At 47.4% G+C, this 23,366-nt stretch overlaps 1 protein-coding gene and 21 non-coding genes across 22 annotated transcripts; all 22 read right to left on the minus strand.

The window, feature by feature from the left end:
* Window positions 1–40: 40 nt before the first annotated feature.
* On the minus strand, window positions 41–114 carry TRNAI-AAU (transfer RNA isoleucine (anticodon AAU)). The gene has a single exon. It is a non-coding gene; the product is annotated as a tRNA-Ile (tRNA).
* A 142-nt stretch (window positions 115–256) lies between these two features.
* TRNAI-AAU (transfer RNA isoleucine (anticodon AAU)) lies at window positions 257–330 on the minus strand. Its single transcript has one exon. It is a non-coding gene; the product is annotated as a tRNA-Ile (tRNA).
* A 142-nt stretch (window positions 331–472) lies between these two features.
* On the minus strand, window positions 473–546 carry TRNAI-AAU (transfer RNA isoleucine (anticodon AAU)). Its single transcript has one exon. It is a non-coding gene; the product is annotated as a tRNA-Ile (tRNA).
* A 3,758-nt stretch (window positions 547–4,304) lies between these two features.
* LOC146188901 (uncharacterized) lies at window positions 4,305–5,506 on the minus strand. Its single transcript, XM_084605141.1, has one exon. It carries the CDS (start codon window positions 5,490–5,492, stop codon window positions 4,305–4,307), a length of 1,188 nt encoding a protein of 395 aa, XP_084461267.1. The 5' UTR covers window positions 5,493–5,506.
* A 181-nt stretch (window positions 5,507–5,687) lies between these two features.
* On the minus strand, window positions 5,688–5,761 carry TRNAI-AAU (transfer RNA isoleucine (anticodon AAU)). Its single transcript has one exon. It is a non-coding gene; the product is annotated as a tRNA-Ile (tRNA).
* A 142-nt stretch (window positions 5,762–5,903) lies between these two features.
* On the minus strand, window positions 5,904–5,977 carry TRNAI-AAU (transfer RNA isoleucine (anticodon AAU)). Its single transcript has one exon. It is a non-coding gene; the product is annotated as a tRNA-Ile (tRNA).
* A 142-nt stretch (window positions 5,978–6,119) lies between these two features.
* TRNAI-AAU (transfer RNA isoleucine (anticodon AAU)) lies at window positions 6,120–6,193 on the minus strand. The gene has a single exon. It is a non-coding gene; the product is annotated as a tRNA-Ile (tRNA).
* A 142-nt stretch (window positions 6,194–6,335) lies between these two features.
* Window positions 6,336–6,409, minus strand: TRNAI-AAU (transfer RNA isoleucine (anticodon AAU)). Its single transcript has one exon. It is a non-coding gene; the product is annotated as a tRNA-Ile (tRNA).
* A 142-nt stretch (window positions 6,410–6,551) lies between these two features.
* On the minus strand, window positions 6,552–6,625 carry TRNAI-AAU (transfer RNA isoleucine (anticodon AAU)). Its single transcript has one exon. It is a non-coding gene; the product is annotated as a tRNA-Ile (tRNA).
* A 5,144-nt stretch (window positions 6,626–11,769) lies between these two features.
* TRNAI-AAU (transfer RNA isoleucine (anticodon AAU)) lies at window positions 11,770–11,843 on the minus strand. The gene has a single exon. It is a non-coding gene; the product is annotated as a tRNA-Ile (tRNA).
* A 142-nt stretch (window positions 11,844–11,985) lies between these two features.
* TRNAI-AAU (transfer RNA isoleucine (anticodon AAU)) lies at window positions 11,986–12,059 on the minus strand. Its single transcript has one exon. It is a non-coding gene; the product is annotated as a tRNA-Ile (tRNA).
* Window positions 12,060–12,201: 142 nt separating this feature from the next.
* TRNAI-AAU (transfer RNA isoleucine (anticodon AAU)) lies at window positions 12,202–12,275 on the minus strand. The gene has a single exon. It is a non-coding gene; the product is annotated as a tRNA-Ile (tRNA).
* Window positions 12,276–12,417: 142 nt separating this feature from the next.
* On the minus strand, window positions 12,418–12,491 carry TRNAI-AAU (transfer RNA isoleucine (anticodon AAU)). Its single transcript has one exon. It is a non-coding gene; the product is annotated as a tRNA-Ile (tRNA).
* Window positions 12,492–12,633: 142 nt separating this feature from the next.
* Window positions 12,634–12,707, minus strand: TRNAI-AAU (transfer RNA isoleucine (anticodon AAU)). Its single transcript has one exon. It is a non-coding gene; the product is annotated as a tRNA-Ile (tRNA).
* A 142-nt stretch (window positions 12,708–12,849) lies between these two features.
* TRNAI-AAU (transfer RNA isoleucine (anticodon AAU)) lies at window positions 12,850–12,923 on the minus strand. Its single transcript has one exon. It is a non-coding gene; the product is annotated as a tRNA-Ile (tRNA).
* Window positions 12,924–13,065: 142 nt separating this feature from the next.
* TRNAI-AAU (transfer RNA isoleucine (anticodon AAU)) lies at window positions 13,066–13,139 on the minus strand. The gene has a single exon. It is a non-coding gene; the product is annotated as a tRNA-Ile (tRNA).
* Window positions 13,140–13,281: 142 nt separating this feature from the next.
* On the minus strand, window positions 13,282–13,355 carry TRNAI-AAU (transfer RNA isoleucine (anticodon AAU)). The gene has a single exon. It is a non-coding gene; the product is annotated as a tRNA-Ile (tRNA).
* Window positions 13,356–13,497: 142 nt separating this feature from the next.
* Window positions 13,498–13,571, minus strand: TRNAI-AAU (transfer RNA isoleucine (anticodon AAU)). Its single transcript has one exon. It is a non-coding gene; the product is annotated as a tRNA-Ile (tRNA).
* Window positions 13,572–13,774: 203 nt separating this feature from the next.
* On the minus strand, window positions 13,775–13,849 carry TRNAI-AAU (transfer RNA isoleucine (anticodon AAU)). The gene has a single exon. It is a non-coding gene; the product is annotated as a tRNA-Ile (tRNA).
* Window positions 13,850–18,884: 5,035 nt separating this feature from the next.
* On the minus strand, window positions 18,885–18,958 carry TRNAI-AAU (transfer RNA isoleucine (anticodon AAU)). Its single transcript has one exon. It is a non-coding gene; the product is annotated as a tRNA-Ile (tRNA).
* Window positions 18,959–19,100: 142 nt separating this feature from the next.
* Window positions 19,101–19,174, minus strand: TRNAI-AAU (transfer RNA isoleucine (anticodon AAU)). The gene has a single exon. It is a non-coding gene; the product is annotated as a tRNA-Ile (tRNA).
* A 142-nt stretch (window positions 19,175–19,316) lies between these two features.
* On the minus strand, window positions 19,317–19,390 carry TRNAN-AUU (transfer RNA asparagine (anticodon AUU)). Its single transcript has one exon. It is a non-coding gene; the product is annotated as a tRNA-Asn (tRNA).
* Between the last annotated feature and the right edge of the window lie 3,976 nt (window positions 19,391–23,366).

A 23,366-nucleotide genomic window follows, 5' to 3' on the forward strand; every position in this document is an offset into this window, starting at 1 on the left:
TATGCTTAGTTAAAACCGGGAAGGAGAAAAACAAAAAGAGTGGCCTGTGCAGGGATCGAACCTACGACCTTCGCGTTATTAGCACGACGCTCTAACCAACTGAGCTAGCAGGCCAGAACTGTCCGGCGGTTCGATATAATCCCTGACATTTGGAATCGAAATCAATAACGCTAAAATTTGCCCTTTAGCGCCTGATGTCTGTGGGGCTCGAAACTCTATGCTTAGTTAAAACCGGGAAGAAGAAAAACAAAAAGAGTGGCCTGCGCAGGGATCGAACCTACGACCTTCGCGTTATTAGCACGACGCTCTAACCAACTGAGCTAGCAGGCCAGAACTGTCCGATGGTTCGGCATAATCCCTGACATTTGGAATCGAAATGGATAACGCTAAAATTTGCCCTTTAGCGCCTGATGTCTGTGGGGCTCGAAACTCTATGCTTAGTTAAAACCGGGAAGGAGAAAAACAAAAAGAGAGGCCTGCGCAGGGATCGAACCTACGACCTTCGCGTTATTAGCACGACGCTCTAACCAACTGAGCTAGCAGGCCTTTTTTTTTTTTTTTTTTTTTTTTTTTTTTTCTTTATTGCCTGGACAACATAAATACATATGTAACACTACCACAGTACAATGGTTAATAAAAGACGTCCAGCCTTCTTGGACAGTACGTCACTTAAAAGGGCTTCAAGTTGACTAGCTTGTCCATTTCCGGTAGCCATTCAGGTGGATCACCTCGGCTTTTCAACACTTGTTTGATGTAGACCACATTTTCCATAAAGTACTCTCGCGCAGGACGGACATGTTCATCAGCATTTCTAACAGCCATACGGGTCTTCCATAGACTGTGCAGGCCCAGTAGAATAATCATATCGAGGGGTAACCCCCCTTCATCAGCTGCCGGGAGGAAGCGGATACCCCGAGGGGAAATTGGAAGCTGCTTTTTGAGCGTGCGCTGCAGAATATCCCAAAGGAATATCGCGTCCCAACATTCAAGAAAAATATGCTCAACGGTTTCAGGCTTACGACAGATTATACAGTTCACTGACCAAGGGACAAATATTCCCTTATCCTCCAGCCACGGTTTAACCGGCAGTGTTCCGCTGTGTAGTAGAAAAAAAAATGTCTTTGTTGACGAGCGCACGGGCATTTTCTTTACCCTTTTCAGGACGTTCATTCCTGGGCCTGCACCGTATATGGTGCGATACATTGGGACCGGGAGCATTACATCTAGTAAATCTTTGTACAATTGTTTCTTTGTTATTGAAGACAGGTATTCTTTGGAAAATCTAACATTTAACATTCGGAAACTCAGTACAACTTCACGCAAAAACCCACGAATACTTGTTCGCCTTAATTCAGAAGAAGACACAACAAATCCTGGTAACTCGTGCCAGAGACGCACCTGTATCACAGTGCGCAATAATGGATGGCTCTGTGTACGCAGAAACATAAAGCGAGACACAATCTGTCTCAGAAACAAGTGAGTAAGACCGAGTCCCCCTTCTCTAACCGGACGGAAGAGATTGGTACGACTTGTTCTTTCCCACACTGAACCCCACAAAAAAACAGCAAAAACTCTGTGTAGCTTTTGAATACTGACTCGCGACATGCACAACACTTGAAGAACATACCAAACTTTAGCTACAATAAACAAATTACACACAGTTGAACGGGCGAACATGGAGAGCTCCCTTCCGCCCCACCCTAGTGTTTTCTCCCGAGAACGTTCAGTCTCTTGCACCCAATAATCATTTGCGTCTTTGTAATGTTCAAGTGGGACCCCTAGATATTTCACTGGTAGTGTCGAGAATTTTATGTTTTCGAGGGATTCAGGAGTGGAATCCCAACTGCCATGCCAAAAGCCCATACATTTGTCCCAGTTTATTGAACTACCCGACATCTGACAAAACTTCTTTGCTAAGTGCACTGTTTGACTAATACTTTCCTTGTCTTGACAAAAGACAGCAATGTCATCGGCGTACGCCAAAATTTTAACTTCGCTAGCCATCAGTCTGAATCCGTGTATACGTTCACAGTGAATGATCTTTTGGCAAAAGGGTTCGAGGTAAATCGCAAATAGCAAGGGCGATAGTGGGCAGCCTTGTCTAACTGATGACATCACTGGAATATTTTTCGTTAGTTGCTTGTTTACAACAACCTTAGTATAACATTCATTGTAAGCCATTTTTATTCCATCTAATAGAATAGATCCAACTTTAATATGTTCTAGTATTTGAAAAAGTATGCCATGATCAACAAGGTCGAAGGCTTTCTCAAGGTCTATCTGGAGCATTGCAACGTGGTCACCCCAAGCGTCACAACACTCCAGAATGCTTCTAGCTACATGAATGTTTACACTTATTGTTCGGCCTTTAATACCACACGTCTGATGATGCCCTACTATTTCCTTAATGACCTTCTGTAACCTACTCGCAAGAACCTTCATAAAAATTTTGTAGTCAACGTTAGTCAGACTGATTGGACGATATGATGTTACAGATAAGAGCTTTAAAGGATCGTCACTTTTTGGAACCAGTACAACGTGTGTTTGACGAAAGGACGGAGGGATGCAGTTTTCTTCATACGCCTGCAAAATCACTCGGTGCAAGGCGGTTGCGATTTCGCTCTTAAACAACTTGTACAATGCTGCACCAACACCGTCTGGACCAGGTGTTTTTCCATGGCTTAGTTCCTCAATTGCTTTTTCAATCTCATTTACAGTTATTGGCGCTTCCAGACCTGCTGTAACAATTGCGTCCAATGCTGGAATTAATGCAAGAAATTCTTGTTCGAAACCTTCTTCTACTGGCCGTTGGCGCCCTATCAGGTTGCGATAGTGCTCAAAAAAGGCCATTTTTATTTCCTCGCCGTCACTAGTAACCGTATCTCCGTATCTTATCTGTCTTATTTCGTTTCGTTTCGCGTATCGCTTTTCATCACTTATCGAGCGTTTCGTCGGCGCTTCACCCATGAGCAACCTTTCCGCCCGGGCTCGTACTATTGCTCCCATGTATTTTTCTTTATCTGCACATTCTAACTGCGCTTTCAGTTTTCTGATCTGTGCGGTATATTTTCCGGGCAGCAGATTTTCCAAGCTTAAAACGAAACTTAACTCGCACTGCAGTTCTTTTTCTTTCTTCCTTTCTTCTTGTCTCAGGACGGTGCTCCTTTCTATAGCGCCTATTTTAAATTCTTGCTTGAATATTTCCCACGCCGCGATAGATTTCGAAGGCTCACTTTCAAGCAATCGCTGTATCTTCATTTTAACCTCATTTACAAAAACTTCATCATCAAGGAGCTTAACGTTAAACTTCCATAGGTCCCAGCAAAATTTCGAGGTTTTTTTCTTTGTGCCGATAGTAAAAGCCACTAAGCTGTGGTCGCTGAAAGAAACATGTTTAACTTTATAATCCGAACACCTTGGTAGCAGAGCCAAAGAGACATAGGCACGGTCCAGCCTGGCGTGACTTGCACGCTGGAAGTGCGTAAAGTGTGAAGAGCTGCAAGCCAAAACATGACCAACATCTTCCATTTCGCATTCTTGCATTAACGTGCTGAGTAGGAGAGCACTTCTGTCTCGCACCGACCTCTTGTCTGACCTGTCCTCGGCATAGCAGACACAGTTGAAATCGCCGAGTAGAATGATGCTCTTTGAACATTTCAAGTAGACACCGATTCGCTCAAAGAAACTACGCCGATCATCCTCTTTGTTAGGGGCATACACGCACATGACACGCCACTGTACACCCGTCAAAGAGAAATCGCAGACAACGAAACGGCCATTGTCACTCACAGTCACTGCTTCTACTAAAATGCCCAAAGAATTGCGCAAGAACAGCGCACAGCCACCCGAGGTACCAACCGCATGGCACACGCAAATATTATAGCGAACAGAGAAGGGCTCGACCATGCGGCTCGTTTGCTCATCGCTCTCCACTTTCGTTTCTTGTACCGCCATTATGTCTATATCGTTATCTAACAATAGACGGCTGACTTGGTACTGTTTTCGCCTGGCTGACAACCCTCGCACATTAAGCGAAGCCACACGTAGAGCTACTTCTGGTTCAACCGCCATGCTGAAAATGAATCAAACGAGCCGCACGATCTTACCTGGTACATTGGGGTCAGGAGCGGACAAACTGTGCAGTACAGGCTGGCATGACCGAAAAACAAAGCTCCAAGGTGGCATCACTGGTTCATGCTGGTGGCGTTGAAACAGAGCGACGCTGCATTTGTCGCCGCTCCGGGCCGTATCAGGAATCCTTGAGCACCTGAAGCGGCCCGAGAAGCCAGGAACTCGGGGCTCCTTCATGGCGAAGGCTGCATCCCTGGTGAGTTCCGGTCAGGCGGAATAGTGGGCTTTGGCTTGAAAGATGGCCGACGTAGAGGGGCCGCTTTGTGGGGCGGTTCCTCTTGATCGGTCTTGTCGGGGGCGCCCGCTGCGTCGGTTACGTCGCGCGTGCGTTTCGTGGTCGCACTATTAATTGTACTTTCGCGTGTGTCCATCGGTGCCTGTTCCTTTGAAGACGTTGACGTCGACTTACCACTGGCACCGATAGCCGCAACACTTGCTTCGGTGGCCTCACCTGCAGCGCTCTTTTCATGTTGCAGGGCTTCTTGTCGCTCAGAATTTCCCTCGAGTTGAGGGGGCTGGTTTGTTCCCTCCTTTGAGTCCTTTGCCCTCGCACTATCTTCCGCACCGGTGACTTCTGCGACGTCCACCTCGTCCATGAGGTGTTCTGAGAAGTCGTCGGTTCTTGCAGGCCCTGTTGCACTGGCGTATGTTTTAACACACTGCTCATCCGTGTGGCCGAAGCGACGACAAAGGCTGCATTTCGGCACTTTACAATCCCGCCTAATATGACCTGTGGCCTTGCACCTCAAACAAAGCGGCGCCCTTCCCGGAACAACAAGAAGTGCGGGCTCACCTGCTATCTTGAGCTGGTGCGGAATGTCCTCTCTTGAAATTCCATTTTTCAACTTGAGGGCCACTGTTCTCGTAGTGGACCCTTTGTCTGCGACACCAAAGGCTCTCCAACGCTCTTTGGACACGTCAGTCACTGTTCCGTACGGCAGCAAGGCAGCACGGACATCGTCGTCACTAACGCCATGCAAAACCCAGTGGATTTTCAGGCGCACATCCTGGTTATTCGGGTCAATCAGTAGACACGGCCGGTTCTTCACCTTGACATCAGTAGCCGCCAGTAGTTTCCTCGTTGCCTCGGCACTCTTGAGCGTAACGGCCCAGACATGGTTCATCTGATACGCCCCCAAAGCAAGCACTTCAGGGAGCGCACCAAGATGAACCAATGTATCTCTGAAGTCCTCGACGCGATACGGTTTAACCGCTGGGTCTGCGTGCATAAAAATTGTGTTCAACACAATTCTTCCTGTCGGCAAAGTTGGCAGTACGACCTGGTAATCTTCATCGACGGCAGACAAAAACCTGTTTCCGCGGCCAGACTGGGCCGCTGATACCGCTCCGACGGAGCACATGATTAAACGTCCGTTCGCTTCGGCGCCCGGAAGTAGAATCGAGCTAGCAGGCCAGAACTGTCCGATGGTTCGGCATAATCCCTGACATTTGGAATCGAAATGGATAACGCTAAAATTTGCCCTTTTGCGCCTGATGTCTGTGGGGCTCGAAACTCTATGCTTAGTTAAAACCGGGAAGGAGAAAAACAAAAAGAGTGGCCTGTGCAGGGATCGAACCTACGACCTTCGCGTTATTAGCACGACGCTCTAACCAACTGAGCTAGCAGGCCAGAACTGTCCGGCGGTTCGATATAATCCCTGACATTTGGAATCGAAATGAATAACGCTAAAATTTGCCCTTTAGCGCCTGATGTCTGTGGGGCTCGAAACTCTATGCTTAGTTAAAACCGGGAAGGAGAAAAACAAAAAGAGTGGCCTGCGCAGGGATCGAACCTACGACCTTCGCGTTATTAGCACGACGCTCTAACCAACTGAGCTAGCAGGCCAGAACTGTCCGATGGTTCGGCATAATCCCTGACATTTGGAATCGAAATGGATAACGCTAAAATTTGCCCTTTAGCGCCTGATGTCTGTGGGGCTCGAAACTCTATGCTTAGTTAAAACCGGGAAGGAGAAAAACAAAAAGAGAGGCCTGCGCAGGGATCGAACCTACGACCTTCGCGTTATTAGCACGACGCTCTAACCAACTGAGCTAGCAGGCCAGAACTGTCCGATGGTTCGGCATAATCCCTGACATTTGGAATCGAAATGGATAACGCTAAAATTTGCCCTTTTGCGCCTGATGTCTGTGGGGCTCGAAACTCTATGCTTAGTTAAAACCGGGAAGGAGAAAAACAAAAAGAGAGGCCTGCGCAGGGATCGAACCTACGACCTTCGCGTTATTAGCACGACGCTCTAACCAACTGAGCTAGCAGGCCAGAACTGTCCGATGGTTCGGCATAATCCCTGACATTTGGAATCGAAATGGATAACGCTAAAATTTGCCCTTTTGCGCCTGATGTCTGTGGGGCTCGAAACTCTATGCTTAGTTAAAACAGGGAAGGAGAAAAACAAAAAGAGTGGCCTGCGCAGGGATCGAACCTACGACCTTCGCGTTATTAGCACGACGCTCTAACCAACTCAGCTAGCAGGCTTTTTTTTTATTTTTTTTTTCTTTATTGCCCTGAAACACAAAACAAAAATACACATGATAAAAAACGTCAACTACACTTGAGCTAACGCGTAAGTGGCTAAAATCTTTTCAAGTGCACTAACTCATCAAAGAGACAATGCCATTGTGGCGGATCCTGCTGCCTCATGAAAGTTTCACGTATATAAACAGCACTTTCAATCAAGTTTTCACGCGAAGATCGTGTATCTATATCTGCATGACGCACCTGCATTCGTGTTTTCCACAAACTATGGAGGCCAAGAAGCATAATTAAATCATAAGGTGCATCATCGTTCTGCACTGGTAGAAATCTTATACCGTAAGGAGTTAATGGAAGCTCCTTTTTAATTGTCCTTTGGAGGACGTCCCATAGAAATACAGCATCCCAACACTGTAAGAAAACGTGTTCAATTGTTTCCGGTTTTTTGCACAACAGGCAATTTGTTGTCCATGGGACGAAGATACCTTTTTCATTCAGCCAGGTTTTAACAGGGAGCGTATTAGAGTGAAGTTTGAAAAGGAATGTTTTAGCTGATGGCCTCACGGGCATCTTCTTAACTCTTTTCAAAACGTCCTGCCCTGGGCCTCCACAGTGTAATGCCCGGTAAAAAGGCACCGGCAGCATCACGTCAATGAGATCTTTATACAGTTTTTTTCTAGGAACGTTGTAAAGGTAATCAAAAGAAAACCGCACTTCAAGCAACTTGCACGAAAAAACAACCTCGCGCAGGTAGCCAGTCACAGTACCAGGCATGTTTTCACATGACACAATCCATTCAGGGAGCAGCCTCTGTAATCGCACTTGCATCACGGTTCTTAAAAAGGTATCTTTTTGATCACGGAGGAATATAAATCGCGAAACCACCTGACGCAAGAACAGATGTGCAAGGCCAAGCCCGCCCCTTTTAACAGAAATAAACAAATTCGTCCGGGCGGTTTTTTCCCATGTGGATGCCCAAATAAAAACAGCAAAAACGCGGTGCATTTTCTGAATTGAGGTTCGTGAGACACACAACACATTCATGAGGTACCACAGCCTCGAAATACGAAAAACATTGCAAATAGAAGCGCGCGAAAATATTGAGAGTTGCCTTCCTTGCCAGGCATCCGCTTTTTCTTTCGCTCTGGATGTTTCTTCCATCCAGTGCACGTTGGGATCTTGATAACATTCTAAAGGCACGCCTAGATATCGTGTTGGGAGAGCAGACCATCGCAGCTTACAGAAGAAATCAGGTGTCACGTCCCAATCACCGTGCCAAAACCCAGAGCTTTTCTCCCAATTGATCTTACATCCCGTTTGATCACAAAATGTTTGGACGACACTCGTGGCTTCACAAATGCTCTTTCTAGTTGCACAAAACACTGCTATGTCATCGGCATATGCTAGCATTTTCACGTGTGCTGATTGCAGCTTGAACCCTAAAATGCGATCGCTATCAATGATAGCCAAGCAAAGTGGCTCTAAATACAGTGCAAACAGCAGGGGTGAGAGTGGGCAGCCCTGCCTTACCGATGAACGTACTGCGATGCTGTCAGTCAGTTCACCATTCACTATAATACGGGTCGTGCAGTTCGCATACGCCATTTTAACACCCTCCACTATGACGTCACCAAGGTTAGAATGCTCCAAAATGGAAAACAGAATTTCGTGAGAAACACGGTCAAAGGCTTTCGCCAAATCTAACTGCATCATGGCTATCTGACCACCGAGTGCATCAACACCTTCTAGTACGGTTCTTGCGACATGTATATTCGTGGCAATGGATCGACCCTTGATGCCGCACGTTTGATGAGACCCAACCAATTTCTTTATTACGCTTTGCAGTCGTTTTGCTAAAACCTTCATGTACACCTTGTAGTCAACATTGGTGAGGCTAATCGGTCGATATGACCCCACCAACAGACGTTTCTCCGGATCATCTGTCTTGGGTATTAGAACAATGTGCGATGTAGAGAAAGACAATGGGACAGTATTACTTTCATAAGCTTCAGTGATTACACAGAGCAAAAACTGAGCCGCATACTGCTGAAACGTTTTAAAGAAGGCAGCGCTTAGGCCATCCGGCCCAGGGGCCTTCCCAGTTGTCAGGTCATCTATTGCAGATACTATCTCCTGCAACGTTATCGGTGTTTCTAGGCGCGCTTTACTTTCGTCATCCAGTGCAGGCATCAGTCTCAGAAAATCTGTTTGAAAGCCGCCTACAGTCTGAGGCTTAGCGCTAAGCAGTTCTTCGAAGTGCTCTGCTACCGCACGCTGAATATCTTTAGCATCTTCTGTGATATGGCCGGCATACCTTATACTCCTTATTTCTTTCTGGCAGGCGTATCTTTTCTCGTCTGCTAGCGCTCGTTTTGTCGGAACTTCTCCAGCCCAAAGTTTTTCAGCCCTTGCACGTATGACAGCCGCTGTGTATCTTTCGCTGTCGATTGTTTCCAACTCACTTTTTATCTCTCGTATTTTACTGGCGAAATGCCCTGGCACTGAACTTTCCATGCTAAAAAAAAACTGGAGTTGTTCATTCAGTTCTTTTTCTTTTTCTTTCTCTTTATGCCGCACCTTACTGCTCTTTTCTATGGATTTCAATTTGACCCACTCTTTGAAGCTGTCCCATTCCTCTGCAAAACTTACTGGTCGCATAGCAAGACGATTTTCAAACTCGGTCTTAACTTCCGTAAGGAACTCTTCATCGGCAAGAAGTTTGGCATTCATTTTCCATAGGTACCAGTTAAAGCGCGATTTCTTTCCTTTGCGACCAAACACTGCACTCACGAGACAATGATCGCTGAAAGACACAGGTTTGACCTCATATGCAGTACATAGGGAAACAAGATCTACCGAGGCATACACCCTGTCCAATCTAGCATGGCTGTCACGCTGAAAGTGCGTGAACTCTGGCTGGTTTCCAGTGGAGAACACACTACCAACATCCTCAAGGCCATACTCATTCACAAGTGCATTCAACAGCTCGGAGCTTCTGTCTCTTCGAGGTTTACACTTCGCCGCTCGGTCCACAGCTGCGCACACACAGTTGTAGTCACCAAGTACAAGCAAGATTTTGTCAGTCTTCAGCCACACCTCAATAGACTCAAAAAACAATTCACGCTCACATCCTGAATTGGGAGCATACACACACACAACACGCCAGCATAAATTAGAGTAGGTAAAATCGGTAACCAAAAGCCGACCGCTTGGACAGGCAAAAACGGACTCTACGCTTACTCCCAGCGTGTTGCGTATAAATAAAAGGCATCCACCCGATACACCAACAGAATGGCATACACACACATAAAAGTTTGTTTGAAAAGAAGCCACCATACGGTCAGTGCTTTCTTGGCTCTCAATCTTTGACTCTTGCACAGCTGCTATATCTATATCATTATCCAAAAGGAGGCGACTGAGTTGGCATTGTCGCCTTCTCGCTCCCAGTCCTCTGACATTCAAAGTAGCTACATGTACCGGCGAATTAAGCTTGAGAGTCATGTATTAGAGAGAGACGCCCGTACCCGCATGGTGCCTACCTTCATGGTTGCATGGCTTCTGCTTCTGACGAACAGCGGCGTATGTATGCATGTAATGTCCTCCCAGCAGAATGTCGGGATGCATTCAAACGAAGTCCAAGCACATTGTTTCATTTTTGCTCACACACGCACCACTTGGTTGCAGAAGGTTCCTGACGCTGGTCGGTAGGCAGCCGACCCACAAATCGTTCAGGGCACCACAAAAACTACGGAGGCGGTTTCCCCGCCTGCCGCGTGTCGGCCGAGAAGTTCGGCTTCGGTCTTAACGTGGCTCTTCGGATGCCAGAAGTTTTCGGCGGCGGCTCACCACAAACACCGCCTGGCAGCTGAGTCTCCTCCACGCTTTCCTCATGCGGACGTTTCGCGGCAATTAAGGCTGCTGTCTCCGGCCCAACCTCCATGGCATCAGTAAAGGAAGGCTCAGTACTGAGATGATCCTCAGCGTCGGAAAATTTGGCTACGTCTTCTGACACTTCCTTTGATGCGCTTTCATGGTCCTGGGATGGTACGTTCAAGACATGCCGAGTTTCATTCATTTCATTTGAGACCGTCACCTTATTCTTTGTTAAAACCGTCATGGAAGGCGCGTCCTGTTTCGTTGACTGGCCTCTAATGTCAGCAGCCTCCTCCGCATCCGCCTCGTCCATAATTAACTCGGACGAGTCTTCGCTGGTCCCAGGTCCGGCAATGCTAGCGTAGGTTCGTGCACACTGGCTGTCTTCATGCCCGAACCGTCGACAGGTTCCGCAGCGAGGAACCCGGCACTCTTTGCGGATGTGACCCGTACCCCGGCAGCGTAGGCACAACGGGGGTCTGCCTGGCACAATGACGAGCGCGAGCTCACCACTAACATTCAACTGATGCGGCAGGTTGTCGAGCTTCATGCCAGCTTTCAGCTTCAGCGTTACGAGTCTAGTTGTAGAGCCCTTTTCTAGCATACCTTTAACACGCCAACGCTCCCGGGAAACTTCCGACACCTTTCCGTAAGGCGCAAATGCAGCACGAACATCTTCATCTGGCACGTTGTGTAGTAGCCAGTGAAGCTTGAGTCGCACGTCCTGGTTCGCCGGGTCAATCACCAAACAGCGACCGTTTTTCACAGACAGCTCACCTACACTGACAATCTTGTTGACGGCTTCAGTATCCTTGAGAGTGACGGCCCAGACGTGGCTCATCCGATACGCCCCCATAGCGATAACATCGGGGATTAGCGAGTGTTGTGCTAAAGCATCCCGGAAATCTTCCACCCGGTACGGGCGGGCCCTGATATCGGCGTGCAAAAAAACGGTATTCAAAACAAACCGACCTGTTGGAAGTGCAGGCAAAACGACCTGGTAAGTGTTGTCCTGTTCAGCAGTCCTGTTACCGCGGCCTGACATGGCCGCTGAAGCCGCTCCTGAGGAGCCCTGCATTCTGCGTCCGTTCACTGGCGTGGCCGGAAGCAGAATCAACTGAGCTAGCACGCCAGAACTGTCCGATGGTTCGATATAATTCCTGACATTTGGAATCGAAATGGATAACTCTATAATTTGCCCTTTAGAGCCTGATGTCTGTGGGGCTCGAAACTCTATGCTTAGTTAAAACCGGGAAGGAGAAAAACAAAAAGAGTGGCCTGCGCAGGGATTGAACCTACGACCTTCGCGTTATTAGCACGACGCTCTAACCAACTGAGCTAGCAGGCCAGAACTGTCCGATGGTTCGATATAATCCCTGACATTTGGAATCGAAATGGATAACGCTATAATTTGCCCTTTAGCGCCTGATGTCTGTGGGGCTCGAAACTCTATGCTCAGTTAAAACCGGGAAGGAGAAAAACAAAAAGAGTGGCCTGCGCAGAGATTGAACCTACGACCTTCGAGTTATTAGCACGACGCTCTAACCAACTGAGCTAGCAGGCCAGAACTGTCCGATGGTTCGATATAATCCCTGACATTTGGAATCGAAATGGATAACGCTATAATTTGCCCTTTAGCGCCTGATGTCTGTGGGGCTCGAAACTCTATGCTTAGTTAAAACCGGGAAGGAGAAAAACAAAAAGAGTGGCCTGCGCAGGGATTGAACCTACGACATTCGCGTTATTAGCACGACGCTCTAACCAACTGAGCTATCAGGCCAGAACTGTCCGATGGTTCGATATAATCCCTGACATTTGGAATCGAAATGGATAACGCTAAAATTTGCCCTTTAGCGCCTGATGTCTGTGGGGCTCGAACCTCTATGCTTAGTTAAAACCGGGAAGGAGAAAAACAAAAAGAGTGGCCTGCGCAGGGATTGAACCTACGACCTTCGCGTTATTAGCACGACGCTCTAACCAACTGAGCTAGCAGGCCAGAACTGTCCGACGGTTCCATATAATCCCTGACATTTGGAATCGAAATGGATAACACAATAATTTGCCCTGTAGCGCCTGATGTCTGTGACGCTCGAAACTTTATGCTGAGTTAAAACCGGGAAGGAGAAAAACAAAAAGAGTGGCCTGCGCAGGGATCGAACCTACGACCTTCGCGTTATTAGCACGACGCTCTAACCAACTGAGCTAGCGGGCCAGAACTGTCCGATGGTTCGATATAATCCCTGACATTTGGAATCGAAATGGATAACGCTATAATTTGCCCTTTAGCGCCTGATGTCTGTGGGGCTCGAAACTCTATGCTCAGTTAAAACCGGGAAGGAGAAAAACAAAAAGAGTGGCCTGCGCAGAGATTGAACCTACGACCTTCGAGTTATTAGCACGACGCTCTAACCAACTGAGCTAGCAGGCCAGAACTGTCCGATGGTTCGATATAATCCCTGACATTTGGAATCGAAATGGATAACGCTATAATTTGCCCTTTAGCGCCTGATGTCTGTGGGGCTCGAAACTCTATGCTCAGTTAAAACCGGGAAGGAGAAAAACAAAAAGAGTGGCCTGCGCAGAGATTGAACCTACGACCTTCGAGTTATTAGCACGACGCTCTAACCAACTGAGCTAGCAGGCCAGAACTGTCCGATGGTTCGATATAATCCCTGACATTTGGAATCGAAATGGATAACGCTATAATTTGCCCTTTAGCGCCTGATGTCTGTGGGGCTCGAAACTCTATGCTTAGTTAAAACCGGGAAGGAGAAAAACAAAAAGAGTGGCCTGCGCAGGGATTGAACCTACGACCTTCGCGTTATTAGCACGACGCTCTAATCAACTGAGCTAGCAGGCCAGAACTGTCCGACGGTTCCATATAATCCCTGACATTTGGAATCGAAATGGATAACACAATAATTTGCCCTGTAGCGCCTGATGTCTGTGACGCTCGAAACTCTATGCTGAGTTAAAACCGGGAAGGAGAAAAACAAAAAGAGTGGCCTGCGCAGGGATCGAACCTACGACCTTCGCGTTATTAGCACGACGCTCTAACCAACTGAGCTCGCAGGCCTTTTTTTTTTTTCTTTATTGCCTGTTTTGAGTTCACATCAGCCTAACTGAGCTAGCAGGCCAGAACTGTCCGTCGGTTCGATATAATCCCTGACATTTGGAATCGAAATGAATAACACTATAATTTGCCCTGTAGCGCCTGATGTCTGTGACGCTCGAAACTCTATGCTGAGTTAAAACCGGGAAGGAGAAAAACAAAAAGAGTGGCCTGCGCAGGGATCGAACCTACGACCTTCGCGTTATTAGCACGACGCTCTAAACAAACTGAGCTAGCAGGCCAGATTTTTTTTTTCTTTATTGCCTGACTTTGACACAAATACACCGCACTGGAACTCAGAACAACATGAACAAAGGAATAATATATGTACACAAAACTAGTTCGCGTTGCCTAACCCCCACTGAGGGGCAGGCATTGTCATGTTAAAATTCCTTGAGCACCGTCAAAGGTTCCAGCTTTGACAGCCACTCAGGAGCACATGGTTGCAATTTAAGCACTTCGAGCCATCGCTGCACACTTTCGCGGAAATACATGCGGGCTGGCCGTGCATCTGGATCGCAGTGATAACCAGCCATTCGTGCGCGCCATATACTGTGGAGGCCCATTAACATAACCTGGTCTAACGGCATATCATCATGTTTATCCAATGGTAAATACCTAATGCCATGGGAATCAAGTGGCAACTGCTTTTTTATTGTCCTTTGCAGAACATCCCACAAATATACCCCCTCCCAGCAATGCAAAAACACGTGATCTATTGTCTCTGGCTGTTTGCAGATGAGACATTGGGCCCCCCACGGTAGGAACATACCCTTTTCCTCCATAAATGATTTTACACACAAAGTACCGGTATGTAGCATAAAGAAAAACGTTTTAGCTCCCGTAGCAACTTGCATTTTCTTTACGCGTTTTAATACATTACTTCCTGCGCCTCCATAGTATAAAGCTCGGTACAAGGGCACCGGGAACACCATTTCACAAACATCCTTGTATAACGTTCTCCTGTTAACATTACTTAAATACTCTTTCGAAAAACGTGCGCTTACGAATTTCGCGCTCACAACAATTTCCCTAAAAAATCCAAAAACAGAGCCCGGCATACATTGAGTATAAACTACGAAATCAGGCAACGCTCGACCAAGTCTTTGTTGACACACTGTGCGCAGGAATGGATCACTGGCATCCCTAAAAAACATAAACCGGTTGACAATCTGTCGCACAAACAAATGACCCAGACCAAGCCCCCCATGCTTCACCTGCCGGAACAAATTTGTCCGACTGCACCTCTCCCAACTCGAGGCCCAAACAAACACCGCAAAAACTCGATGCAATTTTTGCACATTTACACGGGAGCAATGCAACACTTGCATTACATACCATAACTTACTAATTAAAAACAGGTTGCAAACTGCGGCTCTTGCAAATATTGATAATTGAGCGCTTTTCCATTTCTCCGCTTTTTCACGGGTTTCTCTGACCTGCTCTAGCCAGTATGGCTCGCTTTCCTTGTAGAATTCCAAGGGCACACCCAAGTACTTTGCAGGCGTTGTAACCCACGACACATTAGCGAAAGTGTCGGGGGTCAGCTGCCATTCTCCGTGCCAAAATCCCAGGCACTTACCCCAGTTAACTTTACTCCCTGTGACATTGCTAAAATGTTTTACCACATCCACTGTCCTCTTTATACTCTCCTTATTTACACAAAAAACCGCAACGTCGTCTGCGTAAGCCAGCAATTTGACTTCTGACTCCTGCAGTCGAAAACCATCAATGTCATTGTTTTGTAGGATGCTTAAACACAATGTTTCAATATAAATGCCGAACAAAAGAGGGCTGAGGGGGCAACCTTGGCGCACCGAACGTCGTACGTTGATGGGGGCCCCCAGTGACTTATTGACAATTAATCTCGTAGTGCAGTTACGGTACGCCAAGGCCACTCCCTCTCGAATAACAGAGCCGACATTAACATAGTCTAATATACTGAACAGAATAGTATGTGCCACACAATCAAAAGCTTTCTCCAAGTCCAACTGCAGTAACGCAACACATGCATGAGTTGCATCGCAGCATTCAAGCACACTTCGCGCTTTGTGAATGTTCTGAAAGATAGATCGCCCTTTGATACCGCACGTTTGGTGAGGGCCCACTAGTTCGCATATAACCGTTTGTAGTCTGCCAGCTAGTACCTTCATATAAATCTTGTAATCAACGTTTGTCAGAGCTATGGGCCTGTAAGACGACAACTGCCTAAGCTTATCTGGTTGGTCACTTTTCGGAATAAGTACTGTGTGCGACGATCCGAAAGACGCAGGCAGTGCCTTAAGTTCATACGCTTCATTAAATAAGGCACACAACAAAGGAGATAGCTGTCCCTTGAACGCTTTATAAAAAGCCGCACTCAGGCCATCAGGCCCGGGTGATTTCCCTGGGTTTAAATTTTCTATTGCCTGCTGCACTTCTTGTTCGCTTATTGGCCGCTCCAGTCTTTCTTTTTGTTCGTCATCAATTTTTGGCATCGCGTCAAGAAAGGATTCTTTAAAACGGTCCAAATTAACCTCTCGGGACGAAAATAGCTCTTCATAATACTCCCGGAAAGCTTTCGCGATTCCTTCGTTATCGGTTTCTGTGCGTCCTGCCCAATCTACCTCTGCCACGTGATTTCGCCTTGCGTTTGCTTTTTCTATTCCCAACGATCTTTTTGTCGGCGTCTCATCCATGGCCAATTTTTCCGCTCTCGCACGCACCAGTGCTCCGCGATAACGGTCTTCGTCATTCAGTTGAAGTCTTTGTTTTATTTTTCTAACGTCGTCCATGTATAACCCTGGCGTGTTACACTCCAGGGCTAACAATTTATCTAGCAAAGATCTTAAATGCATTTCGTTTTGTTTTTCTTGAAACCGTATGCAGCTGGCTTTTTCTATAGCTTTGATTTTAATTTGTTGCTTACAGAGTTCCCATTCTTGACCCAGTTCGTGGGTGTCCTCCTGACAAATCTTACCAATTTCTTCTTCTACTAGTCTCGTGAATTGCTCGTCATTCAGCAGTTTATTATTTAACTTCCACAATTCCCAATTAAAACCGCTACCTCCCTTTCTTGTTCCAATTGTACACTGAACCATGCAGTGATCTGAGTACGTTACCGCCAAAACATAATACTCCTGGCATTTTGGGGCCAGTTCTGCGGACACATAAATCCTGTCAAGGCGGGCGTGGCTAGCACCCTGAAAATGAGTATACTGAACCCGTCGCTCGCTCGTGAGACACTCTGCAACGTCTTCCAGTGCAAACTCGTCAATCAAGCGCGAAAGTACCTCTGTGCTACGATCCCTAAATGTACGGTGGCTAGTTTTGTCACCGGAGCTCAGTACACAATTGAAATCTCCCAGAAAGACAAGTTGCTTATCCGTGTTTAAATACCCTTCAACAAAATCAAACAAAGCAGCCCTCTCATCAACTACCGTAGGTGCATATATACAAACAGCACGCCACTCAGCCGAGCAAAAACTAAAATCGAGGACCACACCCCGACCCGACTGAAAAGAAGCATGCGACTGCACTACAAGACCCGGCAACTTCTTCACAAACAGGACGCATCCAGCAGAAGTACCGACTGCATGGCTGACAACTGCGTAAAACCGCGACGTGAAACGTTGCACCATGCCCTCGGTCTCTTGTTCACCCTCGACTTTTGTCTCTTGAACTCCAAGTATATCGATGTCATTTTCATTTAAAAGGCGCAGGACTTGGCTCTGCTTCCTTTTCGCTGCTAGACCTCTCACGTTAAGGGTCGCAATCTTTAGTGACAGTTCATAAGCCATTTTCTTAGAGTGAAAAGAGGCCAAGAGCATGGTGCTTACCTCTCACGTCTAGCATGGCGCTAGACGGTTTCGTTGACGCCAGAGTCATGAGGTTGGACTGGCAGACCTTGTGACAGGGGCGGCTTTTCGGCAGCTCTCCTGTCCGTCGAGACATTCGGTCTTGGTTTGAAGGTCGCCCTCCTCCCTATTGGCGTTTTTATCGGCGGCTCGTCGTTGCTAGCTGCTTCTGCCTTGCTTGTCTCACTTGTGCTCTCGTCGTGGGCACGCTTCGCAGGGCCTTGGACGTTGGTCGCTCGGCCGCTGCTCTTTTCAAGGGTTTCCTGTCGGCCCGCCGACTCCGGAATTTCAGTTTTTGAGCTCTCGGCATTGCTCACCCTTTCTTCCTCTGACGGTCCGTTGTTCGGTAGCGTGACTTCCTTGTCTGGCCTACTGATTATCTCGTCACCGCCCCCCGGGGGCACTAACATGCCTGTAGTTGCTGTTTGCTCTTCAGCTTCTCCGACCCCCTTTGCGGCCTCTTCTGTCTCTGCGACATCCATTTGGTGCTCCGTCATGTCCGCCCTCGCTGTCGGTGCAGTGGCCACTGCATACGTCCGTACGCAATCTTCCTCGGAGTGGCCAAAACGCTTATATGTCGAACACCGCGGAATTTTACATTCCCGGCGCACATGACCGGTCCCGCGGCAGCGCAGGCACTGCATTGGCCGCCCAGGCACCACAACAAGGGCCAACTCCCCTGCAACTCTTATCTGATGAGGTAGGTCGTCTATCTTCATCCCTGGCTTCAACTTCAGGAGTACGGCTCTCGTTGTTGAGCCCTTTTCGTGAACGCCCTGGACGCGCCACCGCTCACGGGTAACTTCGGTCACCTCACCGAAAGCCCCAAAAGCAGTTCTGATATCCTCATCCGCCACGCCATGCAACATCCAGTGGAGCCGTAGCTTCACCTGTTGATCCTCCGGGTCAATGATGATACACCGTCGGCCTTTCACTAGAAGCTCCTTGAAGGCTAGCAGCCGCTTGGTTGCTTCAGAGCTGCTCAAGGTCACCGCCCAGACATGGTTTATTTGGTAGGCCCCCAAGGCCACCACGTCTGGGAGCGTACCAGTCTTGGCCAGGGCGTCCCGGAAATCTTCAACCCTGAAGGGTCGCACTCGTACGTCGCCGTGCAAAAAAACTGTGTTGAAAACAACACGTCCGGTGGGCAGATGCGGCAAAATGAGCTGATATTCCTTATCATCGTTTGCGTTAACCCTGTTACCGCGGCCAGCCTGGGCCGCAATCGCCGCTCCGCCGGAGCTCATGATTCACCGTCCGTACACGCAGGTGGCCGGAAGTAGAATGAGCTAGCAGGCCAGAACTGTCCGTCGGTTCGATATAATCTCTGACATTTGGAATCGAAATGGATAACACTATACTTTGCCATGTAGCGCCTGATATCTGTGACGCTCGAAACTCTATGCTGAGTTAAAACCGGGAAGGAGAAAAACAAAAAGAGTGGCCTGCGCAGGGATCGAACCTACGACCTTCGCGTTATTAGCACGACGCTCTAAACAACTGAGCTAGCAGGCCAGAACTGTCCGTCGGTTCGATATAATGCCTGACATTTGGAATCGAAATGGATAACACTATAATTTGCCCTGTAGCGCCTGATATCTGTGACGCTCGAAACTCTATGCTGAGTTAAAACCGGGAAGGAGAAAAACAAAAAGAGTGGCCTGCGCAGGGATCGAACCTACGACCTTCGCGTTATTAGCACGACGCTCTAACCAACTGAGCTAGCAGGCCAGAACTGTCCGTCGGTTCGATATAATCTCTGACATTTGGAATCGGAATGGATAACACTATACTTTGCCATGTAGCGCCTGATGTCTGTGACGCTCGAAACTCTATGCTGAGTTAAAACCGGGAAGGAGAAAAACAAAAAGAGTGGCCTGCGCAGGGATCGAACCTACGACCTTCGCGTTAATAGCACGACGTTCTAAACAACTGAGCTAGCAGGCTTTTTTTTTTTTTTTTTCTTTATTGCCGTGAAACACAAAACAAAAATACACATGATAAAAAACGTCAACTACACTTGAGCTAACGCGTAAGTGGCTAAAATCTTTTCAAGTGCACTAACTCATCAAAGAGACAATGCCATTGTGGCGGATCCTGCTGCCTCATGAAAGTTTCACGTATATAAACAGCACTGTCAATAAAGTTTTCACGCGAAGATCGTGTATCTATATCTGCATGACGCACCTGCATTCGTGTTTTCCACAAACTATGGAGGCCAAGAAGCATAATTAAATCATAAGGTGCATCATCGTTCTGCACTGGTAGAAATCTTATACCGTAAGGAGTTAATGGAAGCTCCTTTTTAATTGTCCTTTGGAGGACATCCCATAGAAAGACAGCATCCCAACACTGTAAGAAAACGTGTTCAATTGTTTCCGGTTTTTTGCACAACAGGCAATTTGTTGTCCATGGGACGAAGATACATTTTTCATTCAGCCAGGTTTTAACAGGGAGCGTATTAGAGTGAAGTTTGAAAAGGAATGTTTTAGCTGATGGCCTCACGGGCATCTTCTTAACTCTTTTCAAAACGTCCTGCCCTGGGCCTCCACAGTGTAATGCCCGATAAAAAGGCACCGGCAGCATCACGTCAATGAGATCTTTATACAGTTTTTTTCTAGGAACGTTGTAAAGGTAATCAAAAGAAAACCGCACCTCAAGCAACTTGCACGAAAAAACAACCTCGCGCAGGTAGCCAGTCACAGTACCAGGCATGTTTTCACATGACACAATCCATTCAGGGAGCAGCCTCTGTAATCGCACTTGCATCACGGTTCTTAAAAAGGTATCTTTTTGATCACGGAGGAATATAAATCGCGAAACCACCTGACGCAAGAACAGATGTGCAAGGCCAAGCCCGCCCCTTTTAACAGAAATAAACAAATTCGTCCGGGCGGTTTTTTCCCATGTGGATGCCCAAATAAAAACAGCAAAAACGCGGTGCATTTTCTGAATTGAGGTTCGTGAGACACACAACACATTCATGAGGTACCACAGCCTCGAAATAAGAAAAACATTGCAAATAGAAGCGCGCGAAAATATTGAGAGTTGCCTTCCTTGCCAGGCATCCGCTTTTTCTTTCGCTCTGGATGTTTCTTCCATCCAGTGCACGTTGGGATCTTGATAACATTCTAAAGGCACGCCTAGATATCGTGTTGGGAGAGCAGACCATCGCAGCTTACAGAAGAAATCAGGTGTCACGTCCCAATCACCGTGCCAAAACCCAGAGCTTTTCTCCCAATTGATCTTTCATCCCGTTTGATCACAAAATGTTTGGACGACACTCGTGGCTTCACAAATGCTCTTTCTAGTTGCACAAAACACTGCTATGTCATCGGCATATGCTAGCATTTTCACGTGTGCTGATTGCAGCTTGAATCCCAAAATGCGATCGCTATCAATGATGGCCAAGCAAAGTGGCTCTAAATACAGTGCAAACAGCAGGGGTGAGAGTGGGCAGCCCTGCCTTACCGATGAACGTACTGCGATGCTGTCAGTCAGTTCACCATTCACTATAATACGGGTCGTGCAGTTCGCATACGCCATTTTAACACCCTCCACTATGACGTCACCAAGGTTAGAATGCTCCAAAATGGAAAACAGAATTTCGTGAGAAACACGGTCAAAGGCTTTCGCCAAATCTAACTGCATCATGGCTATCTGACCACCGAGTGCATCAACACCTTCTAGTACGGTTCTTGCGACATGTATATTCGTGGCAATGGATCGACCCTTGATGCCGCACGTTTGATGAGACCCAACCAATTTCTTTATTACGCTTTGCAGTCGTTTTGCTAAAACCTTCATGTACACCTTGTAGTCAACATTGGTGAGGCTAATCGGTCGATATGACCCCACCAACAGACGTTTCTCCGGATCATCTGTCTTGGGTATTAGAACAATGTGCGATGTAGAGAAAGACAATGGGACAGTATTACTTTCATAAGCTTCAGTGATTACACAGAGCAAAAACTGAGCCGCATACTGCTGAAACGTTTTAAAGAAGGCAGCGCTTAGGCCATCCGGCCCAGGGGCCTTCCCAGTTGTCAGGTCATCTATTGCAGATACTATCTCCTGCAACGTTATCGGTGTTTCTAGGCGCGCTTTACTTTCGTCATCCAGTGCAGGCATCAGTCTCAGAAAATCTGTTTGAAAGCCGCCTACAGTCTGAGGCTTAGCGCTAAGCAGTTCTTCGAAGTGCTCTGCTACCGCACGCTGAATATCTTTAGCATCTTCTGTGATATGGCCGGCATACCTTATACTCCTTATTTCTTTCTGGCAGGCGTATCTTTTCTCGTCTGCTAGCGCTCGTTTTGTCGGAACTTCTCCAGCCCAAAGTTTTTCAGCCCTTGCACGTATGACAGCCGCTGTGTATCTTTCGCTGTCGATTGTTTCCAACTCACTTTTTATCTCTCGTATTTTACTGGCGAAATGCCCTGGCACTGAACTTTCCATGCTAAAAAAAAACTGGAGTTGTTCATTCAGTTCTTTTTCTTTTTCTTTCTCTTTATGCCGCACCTTACTGCTCTTTTCTATGGATTTCAATTTGACCCACTCTTTGAAGCTGTCCCATTCCTCTGCAAAACTTACTGGTCGCATAGCAAGACGATTTTCAAACTCGGTCTTAACTTCCGTAAGGAACTCTTCATCGGCAAGAAGTTTGGCATTCATTTTCCATAGGTACCAGTTAAAGCGCGATTTCTTTCCTTTGCGACCAAACACTGCACTCACGAGACAATGATCGCTGAAAGACACAGGTTTGACCTCATATGCAGTACATAGGGAAACAAGATCTACCGAGGCATACACCCTGTCCAATCTAGCATGGCTGTCACGCTGAAAGTGCGTGAACTCTGGCTGGTTTCCAGTGGAGAACACACTACCAACATCCTCAAGGCCATACTCATTCACAAGTGCATTCAACAGCTCGGAGCTTCTGTCTCTTCGAGGTTTACACTTCGCCGCTCGGTCCACAGCTGCGCACACACAGTTGTAGTCACCAAGTACAAGCAAGGTTTTGTCAGTCTTCAGCCACACCTCAATAGACTCAAAAAACAATTCACGCTCACATCCTGAATTGGGAGCATACACACACACAACACGCTAGCATAAATTAGAGTAGGTAAAATCGGTAACCAAAAGCCGACCGCTTGGACAGGCAAAAACGGACTCTACGCTTACTCCCAGCGTGTTGCGTATAAATAAAAGGCATCCACCCGATACACCAACAGAATGGCATACACACATATAAAAGTTTGTTTGAAAAGAAGCCACCATACGGTCAGTGCTTTCTTGGCTCTCAATCTTTGACTCTTGCACAGCTGCTATATCTATATTATTATCCAAAAGGAGGCGACTGAGTTGGCATTGTCGCCTTCTCGCTCCCAGTCCTCTGACATTCAAAGTAGCTACATGTAACGGCGAATTAAGCTTGAGAGTCATGTATTAGAGAGAGACGCCCGTACCCGCATGGTGCCTACCTTCATGGTTGCATGGCTTCTGCTTCTGACGAACAGCGGCGTATGTATGCATGTAATGTCCTCCCAGCAGAATGTCGGGATGCATTCAAACGAAGTCCAAGCACATTGTTTCATTTTTGCTCACACACGCACCACTTGGTTGCAGAAGGTTCCTGACGCTGGTCGGTAGGCAGCCGACCCACAAATCGTTCAGGGCACCACAAAAACTACGGAGGCGGTTTCCCCGCCTGCCGCGTGTCGGCCGAGAAGTTCGGCTTCGGTCTTAACGTGGCTCTTCGGATGCCAGAAGTTTTCGGCGGCGGCTCACCACAAACACCGCCTGGCAGCTGAGTCTCCTCCACGCTTTCCTCATGCGGACGTTTCGCGGCAATTAAGGCTGCTGTCTCCGGCCCAACCTCCATGGCATCAGTAAAGGAAGGCTCAGTACTGAGATGATCCTCAGC

Source organism: Amblyomma maculatum, chromosome 5 (assembly GCF_055883805.1).
Source record: "Amblyomma maculatum isolate TAMU_Amacu chromosome 5, ASM5588380v1, whole genome shotgun sequence".
NCBI lineage: Eukaryota > Metazoa > Arthropoda > Arachnida > Ixodida > Ixodidae > Amblyomma > Amblyomma maculatum.